Source organism: Podarcis melisellensis (assembly GCF_964234715.1).
Source record: "Podarcis melisellensis genome assembly, chromosome: Z".
Taxonomy (NCBI): Eukaryota; Metazoa; Chordata; class Lepidosauria; order Squamata; family Lacertidae; genus Podarcis; species Podarcis melisellensis.
The window spans coordinates 521,103-532,798 of NC_138547.1; the positions used below are offsets into that span (position 1 = coordinate 521,103).

At 41.3% G+C, this 11,696-nt stretch overlaps 1 protein-coding gene across 1 annotated transcript in view; it reads left to right on the forward strand.

Moving 5' to 3' along the window:
• Positions 1-8,424: 8,424 nt before the first annotated feature.
• Positions 8,425-11,696, forward strand: part of LOC309362370 (cytoplasmic dynein 2 intermediate chain 2-like) — a 29,352-nt gene continuing 26,080 nt past the window's right edge. Inside the window, exon 1 of the mRNA XM_081898016.1 lies at positions 8,425-8,552. Coding sequence (XP_081754142.1) covers positions 8,475-8,552 — 78 coding nt within the window. The 5' untranslated portion in view covers positions 8,425-8,474. The remainder of the gene's footprint in view (positions 8,553-11,696) is intronic.

Sequence of the window (11,696 nt, forward strand, 5' to 3'; positions counted from 1 at the left end):
TCCTCTTCCATATTCTGCATGGAAATAGGGACCTCCAAGGACGTTTCTCCCCTCCGACGTTTCGCCCGTGAAATTAGGGACCTCCTATTCCGCTTTCTGCAATGAAAATAGGGACCTATTCCATGTTTCTCCCAGGAAAATAGGGACCTCCTCTTCCTCCCAGTATAATGAAAATAGAGACCTCCTATTCCGCCCTCTATAATGAAGATAGAGACCTCCTCTTCCTCCCTCTATAATGAAGATAGAGACCTTCTCTTCCTCCCTCTATAAGGAAAATAGGGACCTGCTCTTCCATATTCTGCATGGAAATAGGGACCTCCTAGGGCCGCCCCTCCGACTTTCCTACCAGGAAAATAGGGACCTCCTATGACTGTCTCCTCCGACGTTTCTCCTATGAAATTAGAGACCTCCTATTCCACTTTCTGCCATGAAAATAGGGACCTCCAATCCATATTCTGCATGGAAATAGGGACCTCCTAGGACCGTCCCCACAGACGTTAGGGACCTGCTAGGACCGTCCCCTCCAACGTTAGGGACCTCCTAGCACCATCCCCTCCGACGTTAGGGACCTCCTAGGACCTATTCCACATTCTGCGATGAAAATAGAGACCTCCGCTTCCTCCCTCTATGATGAAAATAGAGACCTCTTATGGCCGTCCCCTCTGATGTTAGGGACCTCCTAGGACCATCCCTTCCGCCATTCCTCCCATTAAATAGGGACCTCCTATTCCACATTCTGCGATGAAATTAGGGACCTCTGGAAAGAAGATAGGGACCTCCTCTTCCACCCTATATAATGAAGATAGGGACCTCCTCTTCCATATTCTGCATGGAAATAGGGACCTCCTAGGGCCGTCCCCTCCGGCGTTTCTCCCGTGAAATTAGGGACCTCCTATTCCGCTTTCTGCAATGAGAATAGGGACCTATTCCATGTTTCTCCCAGGAAAATAGAGACCTCCTATTCCTCCCTCTATAAGGAAAATAGAGACCTCCTCTTCCTCCCTCTATAAGGAAAATAGGGACCTCCTATTCCGCAATTTGCGATGAAAATAGAGACCTCCTATTCCAGATTCTGCGATGAAAATAGAGACCTCCAATACCAGATTCTGCAATGAAAATAGGGACCTCCTCTTCCACATTCTGCAATGAAAATAGAGACCTCTTATTCTTCCCTCTATAATGAAAATAGAGACCTCCTCTTCCTCCCTATATAATGAAAATAGGGACCTCCTATTCCTCCCTATGTAATGAAAATAGGGACCTCCTATTCCTCCCTACGTAATGAAAATAGAGACCTCCTAGGACCATCCCTATTTAATTTAAAATTAATTTTAATTTTAATTTTTACATTTAATCCTTTAATAAATTAATTTATATTCAATTTTTACATTTAATCCTTTCATAATTAAATGTAATAGTAACTTTTACATTTAATCCTTTAAAACTCAAATTTAATTTTTACATTTAATCCTTTCATTATTAAATGGAAATGTCATTTTTACATTTAATCCGTTCAAAATTTAATTTAAATTTAATTTTAAAATCTCATCCTTTCATCGTTACTTTCAAATTTAACTAATGAAAATAGGGACCTATTTCACATTCCGTGATGAAAATAGAGACCTGTGCCACATTCTGCAATGAATATAGGGACCTACGATTTAAGTTAAAATTAAGTTTAATTTTAATTTTTTGATTTAATACTTTAATTTTTAAATTTAATTTAATTGAAATTTAATTTTTACATTTAATCCTTTCATAATTAAATGCAAATATCATTTTTACATTTAATCCTTTCAAAATCTAATTTAAATGTAATTTTTAAATCTCATCCTCTCATCGTTACTTTTAAGTATAATTAATGAAAATAGGGACCTGCTATTCCACATTCCGCAATGGAAATAGAGACCTCCTATTCCTCCCTCTATATTGAAAATAGAGACCTGCTATTCCACATTCCGCAATGGAAATAGAGACCTCCTCTTCCTCCCTCTATATTGAAAATAGAGACCTCCTATTCCACATTCCGCAATGGAAATAGAGACCTCCTATTCCACTCTATATAAGGAAGGTAGGGACCTCCTATTCCACATTCCGCAATGGAAATAGAGACCCCCTATTCCACCCTATATAAGGAAGGTAGGGACCTCCTATTCCGCATTCCGCAATGGAAATAGAGACCCCCTATTCCACCCTATATAAGGAAGATAGGGACCTCCTATTCGGCATTCCGCAATGGAAATAGAGACCCCCTATTCCACATTCCGCAATGGAAATAGAGACCTCCTATTCCACCCTATGTAAGGAAGATAGGGACCTCCTATTCTGCATTCTGCAATGGAAATAGAGACCTCCTATTCCACATTCCGCAATGGAAATAGAGACCCTCCTCTTCCGCCCTATATAAGGAAGATAGGGACCTCCTAGGACCGTCCCCTCTGACATTTCTCCATGAAAATAGGGACCTCCTACTCCACCTTCTTGGAAAAAAAGGGACCCCCCCATTATGCATTCTGCAATGAAAATAGGGACCTATTACATATTCTGTGATTAAAATAGGGTCCTCCTCTTCCATATTCCGCAATGCAAATAGAGACCTATTCCACATTCTGCGACTAAAATAGAGACCTCCTATTCCAGATTCTGCAATGAAAATAGAGACCTCCTCTTCCTCCCTCTATAAGGAAAATAGAGACCTTCTCTTCCTCCCTCTATAATGAAAATAGAGACCTCCTCTTCCACCCTCTATAATGAAGATAGAGACCTCCTCTTTCTCCCTCTATAATGAAGATAGAGACCTCCTCTTTCTCCCTCTATAATGAAAATAGGGACCTCCTCTTCCTCCCTCTATGAGGAAAATAGAGACCTCCTCTTCCTCCCTCTATAATGAAGATAGAGACCTCCTCTTCCTCCCTATATAATGAAAATAGGGACCTCCTATGGTCGTCCCCCTGCTGTTAGGGACCTATTAGAACGTTACCTCCGACGTTAGGGACCTCCTAGGACATCCCTTCCGCCATTCCTCCCATTAAATAGGGACCTCCTATTCCACATTCTGTGATGAAAATAGGGACCTCCTCTTCCACCACTGGAAAGAAGATAGGGACCTCCTCTTCCACCCGCTATAATGAAAATAGGGACTTTTCCATATACTGCATGGAAATAGGGACCTCCTAAGGCCGTCCCCTCCGACGTTTCTCCCGTTAAATTAGGGACCTCCTATTCCGCTTTCTCTCTATGTTTCTCCCAGGAAAATAGAGACCTCCTCTACCTCCCTATATAATGAAAATACAGACCTCCTCTTCCGCCCTCTATAATGAAAATAGAGACCTCCCCTTCCTCCCTCTATAAGGAAAATAGAGACCTCCTATTCCACCCTATATAAGGAAAATAGGGACCTCCTAGGACCGTCCCCTGCGACATTTCTCCATGAAAATAGGGACCTCCTATTCCAGATTCTGCATGGAAATAGGGACCTCCTCCCTCTATAATTAGAATAGAGACCTCCCCTTCCTCTCTCTATAAGGAAAACAGAGACCTCCTCTTCCTCCTTCTATAATGAAAATAGAGACCTCCTCTTCCTCCTTCTATAATGAAAATAGAGACCTCCTCTTCCTCCCTCTATAATGAAAATAGAGACCTCCTCTTCCTCCCTCTATAATGAAAATAGAGACCTCCTATTCCTCCTTCTATAAGGAAAATAGAGACCTCCTATTCCATATTCTGCATGGAAATAGGGACCTCCTAGGACTGTCCCCTCTGACGTTAGGGACCTCCTTGTACCGTCCCCTCTGACATTCCTCCCATTAAATAGGTACCTCCCCTCCGACGTTTCTCCCATGAAAATAGGGACCTCCTAGGACCGTCCCCTCCGACATTAGGGAGCTCCCCTTCCTCTATAATGAAAATAGAGACCTCCTCTTCCTCCCTCTATGATGAAAATAGAGACCTCCTCTTCCTCCCTATATAATGAAAATAGGGACCTCCTCTTCCTCCCTCTATAAGGAAAATAGAGACCTCCTCTTCCACCCTCTATAAGGAAAATAGAGACCTCCTCTTCCGCCCTATATAAGGAAAATAGGGACCTCCTAGGACTGTCCCCACCAACGTTTCTCCATGAAAATAGGGACCTCCTACTCCACTTTCTTGAAAAAAAATAGGGACCCCCTATTACACATTTTGCAATGAAAATAGGGACCTATTACAGATTCTGTAATAGAGACCTATTCCACATTCTGCGACTAAAATAGAGACCTCCTATTCCATATTCTGCATGGAAATAGGGACCTCCTAGGACCGCCCCCACCGACGTTAGGGACCTCCTAGGACCGCCCCCACCGACGTTAGGACCTTCTAGGACCGTCCCCTCCGACGTTTGTCCCACGAAAATAGGGACCTCCTATTCCACATTCTGCGATGAAAATAGGGACCTCCTCTTCCACCTCTGGAAAGAAGATAGGGACCTCCTCTTCCACCCTATATAATGAAAATAGGGACCTCATATTTCATATTCTGCATGGAAATGGGGACCTCCTCCCCTCCGTTTCTCCCATGAAATTAGGGACCTCCTATTCCGCTTTCTGCAATGAAAATAGGGACCTCTTATTCCTCCCTCTATAATGGAGATAGAGACCTCCTCTTCCTCCCTCTATAACGAAAATAGAGACCTCCTCTTCCGCCCTATATAATGAAAATAGGGACCTCCTCTTCCGCCCTATATAATGAAAATAGAGACCTCTTATTCCTCCCTCTATAATGGAGATAGAGACCTCCTCTTCCTCCCTCTATAACGAAAATAGAGACCTCCTCTTCCTCCCTCTATAATGAAAATAGAGACCTCTTATTCCTCCCTCTATAATGGAGATAGAGACCTCCTCTTCCTCCCTCTATAACGAAAATAGAGACCTCCTCTTCCTCCCTCTATAATGAAAATAGAGACCTCCTCTTCCGACCTATATAATGAAAATAGGGACCTCCTCTTCCGCCCTATATAATGAAAATAGGGACCTCCTATGGCCGTCCCCTCTGATGTTAGGGACCTCCTAGAATGCTCCCTCCGACGTTAGGGACCTCCTAGGACCGTCCCTTCCGCCATTCCTCCCATTAAATAGGGACCTCCTCTTCCACCTCTGGAAAGAAGATAGAGACCTCCTCTTCCACCCTATATAATGGAAATAGGGACCTCCTCTTCCATATTCTGCATGGAAATAGGGACCTCCAAGGACCGTCCCCACCGACGTTAGGGACCTCCTAGGACCGTCTCTCCGACGTTAGGGACCTCCTAGGACCGTCCCCTCCGACGTTTCTCCCATGAAAATAGGGACCTCCTATTCCACATTCTGCGATGAAAATAGAGACCTCCTCTTCCTCCCTCTATAATAAGAATAGAGACCTCCTCTTCCTCCCTATATTAGGAAAATAGGGACCTAGAACTGTCTCCTTCGACATTTCTCCATGAAAATAGGGACCTCCTATTCCACCTTCTTGAAAAAAAATAGGGACCCCCTATTACGCATTCCACAATGAAAATAGAGACCTGCTAGTCCACATTCTGCAATGAAAATAGAGACCTATTCCACATTCTGCGACTAAAATAGAGACCTCCTATTTCATATTCTGCATGGAAATAGGGACCTCCTAGGACCGTCCCCTCTGACGTTAGGGACCTCCTAGGACCGTCCCCTCTGACGTTAGGGACCTCCTAGGACCATCCCCTCCGACGTTAGGGACCTCCTAGGACCATCCCCTCCGACGTTAGGGACCTCCTAGGACCATCCCCTCCGACGTTAGGGACCTCCTAGGACCATCCCCTCCGACGTTAGGGACCTCCTAGAGACCTCCCCATCCTCCCTCTATAAGGAAAATAGGGACCTCCTATTCCTCTCTCTATAAGGAAAATAGAGACCTCTTCCGCTCTCTAGAATGAAAATAGGGACCTCCTCTTCCTCTCTCTATAATGAAAATAGAGACCTCCTATTCCATATTCTGCAATGAAAATAAAGACCTCCTAGGACCGTGTCCTCCGACGTTTCTCACATGAAAATAGGGACCTCCTCTTCCAGCCTCTGCAATGAAAATAGAGACCTCCTATTCTGCATTCTGCAATGAAAATAGAGACCTCCTATTCCTCCCTCTATAATGAAAATAGGGACCTCCTATGACTGTCTCCTCCGACGTTTCTCCCATGAAAATAGAGACCTCTTCCTCTATAATGAAAATAGGGACCTCCTATTCCGCATTCTGCAATGAGAATAGGGACCTCCTCAGACCGTCCCCTCCGATGTCCCTACCATGAAAATAGAGACCCCCCTTCCTCCCTCTATAATGAAGATAGAGACCTCCTCTTCCTCGCTCTATAATGAAAATAGAGACCTCCTATTCCGCATTCTGCAATGGAAATAGAGACCTCCTCTTCCTCCCTCTATAATGAAAATAGGGACCTCCTATTCCACATTCTGCAATGAAAATAGAGACCTCCTCCCTCCCTCTATAATTAGAATAGGGACCTCCTCTTCCTCCCTCTATAATGAAAATAGAGACCTCCTATTCCACATTCTGCAATGAAAATAGAGACCTCCTCCCTCCCTCTATAATTAGAATAGGGACCTCCTCTTCCTCCCTCTATAATGAAGATAGAGACCTCCTATTCCGCATTCTGCAATGGAAATAGAGACCTCCTCCCTCCCTCTATAATTAGAATAGGGACCTCCTCTTCCGCCCTCTATAATGAAAATAGAGACCTCCTATTCCGCATTCTGCAATGGAAATAGAGACCTCCTCTTCCTCCCTATATAATGAAAATAGGGACCGTCCCCTCTGATGTTAGGGACCTCCTAGGACCACCCTCCCATTAAATAGGGACCTCCTATTTCACATTCTGCGATGAAAATAGGGACCTCCTCTTCCACCTCTGGAACGAAGATAGGGACCTCCTCTTCCCTATTCTATAATATATATTCCTGTTAATATATATCTGTATATATTCAAATTATATCTATATAAATAGATATTTATTCTAAATATATTTGTTTATTCTATATATATATTTCTATTTCTAGATAGAGAGCTATATATCAGCTCTCTCTATAATTTTTACAGCTCTCGATCTAGAAATAGAAATATATATATATATATAGAATAAACAAATATATTTAGAATAAATATCTATTTAAAATATAGATTCATATATATATATATCTATTTATACAGCTCAATGCCTATAAATAGAAATATACATTTAGAATAAGGAAATATATTTAGAATATCTTATATATATATATATATATATATATATATATATATATATATATATATATATATATATAAATTTATACAGCTCTCTACCTATAAATAGAAATATACCATTGAGAATAAAAAATATCTTTAGAACAAATATATATATTAGGATATAGATTTATATTAATAATATATACAGATATAATTTATATAGCTCTCTATCTAGAAAATAGAAAGATATATTGAGAATAAATTTGCCCTCAATCAAAATGGCGGCGGAGAACTCGACGGCGCGATTTCCCTCCACCTCTCGCGAGAATTGGGCCCATTCTGCGCGATTGGACTCCACTTCTCGCGAGAACAGGCTCATTTCCCGCCAATTCCTCCCACCTCTCGCGGGAATTGGGGGTCGAGCGACGCCATTGGCCGCTGGCAACTCTCGCGGGAATACGGCCCTTTCCCGCCATACTTTCCCACCAATAGACCTCTTCCGCCAAGTCTCGCGAGAGGACGGCTCCCCGCCGCGATTTCCCACCAAGTCTCGCGGGAAGTAGGCCTCTCCGCGCGATTCCCATCCGAAATCTCGCGAGAGCACGATTCTCCCCAGCGCGATTTCTTAACATTTCTCGCGAGAGGTCGTCCTCCCGCCACGATTTCCCCCCAGTTCTCGCGAGAACACGGCCCCGCGGCTCGAATTTCCCCACTTCTCGCGAGATGTAGTCCCACCACGCTGTTTCCCACCACGTCTCGCGAGATATCCGCCGCTCCGCGAGATTTTCCCCAAATTCTCGCGAGATGCCGGCTTCCCAGCGCAATTTCCCCCCCTCTTCTCGCGAGAGGCGGGCCGCTGGGCGCGATACCTTCCCAACTCTCGCGAGAAGACGGCTCCCCAGCGCGATTTCTTAACATTTCTCGCGAGAGGTCGTCTCCCCGCCGCGGTTTCCCCCCAGTTCTCGCGAGAACACGTCCCCGCGGCTGGAATTTCCCCACGTCTCGCGAGAGGTAGTCCGAAATCTCGCGAGACGACGGCTTCCCAGCGCAATTCCCAGCGCGAGAGGTGGGACGCTCGGCGCGACCCCCCTTCCCAATTCTCGCGAGAGGACGAGAATTCCCCAGCCCGATTGCTCTTCTCTCGAGAAGAAGCCTCTTCCTACGTCATCCCCCCCGCGCCGCGTCGCCGCCGTCGCCCTGGCAACGCGGCCTACTCCGCCGACAGAAGCCTCGGCCTTTCCTGCGCGATGTTCTCCGACGCGGCCGGCGGCGCCGTGGACGTGGCCTCGGTGTGGCGGGCCGAGCGGGGAAGGCGCTGCGAGGAGGTGGGCGTCGGGAAAGCAGAATAATTTTTTCCCACATTTGTATTTTTGCCTCAATATTTCCTTATAAATAGAGATATATTTCCCTATTTTTCTTTCTATTAATCCATATTTTTCTTTCCATTCATCCCTCTTTTTCTTTCCATTCATCCCTATTTTTCTTTCCATTCATCCCTCTTTTTCTTTCCATTCATCCCTCTTTTTCTTTCCATTCATCCCTATTTTTCTTTCCATTCATCCATCTTTTTCTTTCCATTCATCCCTATTTTTCTTTCCATTCATCCCTATTTTTCTTTCCATTCATCCCTATTTTTCTTTCCATTCATCCCTATTTTTCTTTCCATTCATCCCTCTTTTTCTTTCCATTCATCCCTATTTTTCTTTCCATTCATCCCTATTTTTCTTTCCATTCATCCCTATTTTTCTTTCCATTCATCCCTATTTTTCTTTCCATTCATCCTTATTTTTCTTTCCATTCATCCCTATTTTTCTTTCCATTCATCCCTATTTTTCTTTCCATTCATCCCTATTTTTCTTTCCATTAATCCATCTTTTTCTTTCCATTCATCCCTATTTTTCTTTCTATTAATCCATCTTTTTCTTTCCATTCATCCCTATTTTTCTTTCCATTCATCCCTATTTTTCTTTCCATTCATCCCTCTTTTTCTTTCCATTCATCCCTATTTTTCTTTCCATTCATCCCTATTTTTCTTTCCATTCATCCCTATTTTTCTTTCCATTCATCCCTATTTTTCTTTCCATTCATCCTTATTTTTCTTTCCATTCATCCCTATTTTTCTTTCCATTCATCCCTATTTTTCTTTCCATTCATCCCTATTTTTCTTTCCATTAATCCATCTTTTTCTTTCCATTCATCCCTATTTTTCTTTCCATTCATCCCTCTTTTTCTTTCCATTCATCCCTCTTTTTCTTTCCATTCATCCCTCTTTTTCTTTCCATTCATCCCTCTTTTTCTTTCCATTCATCCCTATTTTTCTTTCCATTCATCCATATTTTTCTTTCCATTCATCCCTATTTTTCTTTCCATTCATCCCTATTTTTCTTTCCATTCATCCCTATTTTTCTTTCCATTCATCCCTATTTTTCTTTCCATTCATCCCTATTTTTCTTTCCATTCATCCCTATTTTTCTTTCTATTAATCCATATTTTTCTTTCCATTCATCCCTATTTTTCTTTCCATTCATCCCTATTTTTCTTTCTATTAATCCATCTTTTTCTTTCCATTCATCCCTATTTTTCTTTCCATTCATCCCTATTTTTCTTTCCATTCATCCCTCTTTTTCTTTCCATTCATCCCTATTTTTCTTTCCATTCATCCCTATTTTTCTTTCCATTCATCCCTATTTTTCTTTCCATTCATCCCTATTTTTCTTTCCATTCATCCCTATTTTTCTTTCCATTCATCCCTATTCTTCTTTCCATTCATCCCTATTCTTCTTTCCATTCATCCCTATTTTTCTTTCCATTCATCCCTCTTTTTCTTTCTATTAATCCCTATTCTTCTTTCCATTCATCCCTATTCTTCTTTCCATTAATCCATATTTTTCTTTCTATTAATCCCTATTTTTCTTTCCATTCATCCCTATTTTTCTTTCTATTAATCCATATTTTTCTTTCCATTCATCCCTATTTTTCTTTCCATTCATCCCTATTTTTCATTCCATTCATCCCTATTTTTCTTTCCATTCATCCATATTTTTCTTTCCATTCATCCCTATTTTTCTTTCCATTCATCCCTATTTTTCTTTCCATTCATCCCTCTTTTTCTTTCCATTCATCCCTATTTTTCTTTCCATTCATCCCTATTTTTCTTTCCATTCATCCCTATTTTTCTTTCCATTCATCCCTATTTTTCTTTCCATTCATCCCTATTTTTCTTTCCATTCATCCCTATTCTTCTTTCCATTCATCCCTATTCTTCTTTCCATTCATCCCTATTTTTCTTTCCATTCATCCCTCTTTTTCTTTCTATTAATCCCTATTCTTCTTTCCATTCATCCCTATTCTTCTTTCCATTAATCCATATTTTTCTTTCTATTAATCCCTATTTTTCTTTCCATTCATCCATATTTTTCTTTCTATTAATCCATATTTTTCTTTCCATTCATCCCTATTTTTCTTTCCATTCATCCCTATTTTTCATTCCATTCATCCCTATTTTTCTTTCCATTCATCCATATTTTTCTTTCCATTCATCCCTATTTTTCTTTCCATTCATCCCTATTTTTCTTTCCATTCATCCATATTTTTCTTTCCATTCATCCATATTCTTCTTTCTATTAATCCATATTTTTCTTTCCATTCATCCATATTTTTCTTTCCATTCATCCATATTTTTCTTTCCATTCATCCCTATTTTTCTTTCCATTCATCCCTATTTTTCTTTCCATTCATCCCTATTTTTCTTTCCATTCATCCATATTTTTCTTTCCATTCACCATATTTTTCTTTCCATTCATCCGTATTTATTTTTCTTTCCATTCATCCCTATTCTTCTTTCCATTCATCCCTATTTTTCTTTCCATTCATCCCTATTTTTCTTTCCATTCATCCCTATTTTTCTTTCCATTAATCCATATTGTAGTAGTAGTAGTAGTAGTAGTAGAAGTAGTAGTTATAAACAGGAACCCCAAGGATCAGAATAGGTGGGGTATAAATAAATTGTAGTAGTAGTAGTAGTAGTAGTTCTTATAAACAGGAGCCCCAAGGATCAGAGTAGGTGGGGTATAAATAAATGGTTGTACTAGTAGTAGTAGTAAACAGGAGATCCAAGTACCAGAGTAGGTGGGGTATAAATAAATTGTAGTTGCATTAATAGCAGTAGTAGTAGTAGTTCTTATAAACGGGAGACCCAGGGATCAGAGTAGGTGGGGTATAAATCAATTGTTGTAGTAATAGTAGTAGTAGTAGTAGTTCTTATAAAGAGGAGGCCCAAGGACCAGAGTAGGTGGGGTATAAATAAATCGTTGTAGTAATAGTAGCAGTAGTAGTAGTTCTTATAAACAGGAGCCCCAAGGATCAGAGTAGGTGGGGTATAAATAAATTGTAGTTGTTTTGTAGTAGTAGTAGTAGTAGTAGAAGTAGTTATAAACAGGAGACCCAAGAATCAGAATTGGTGGGGTATA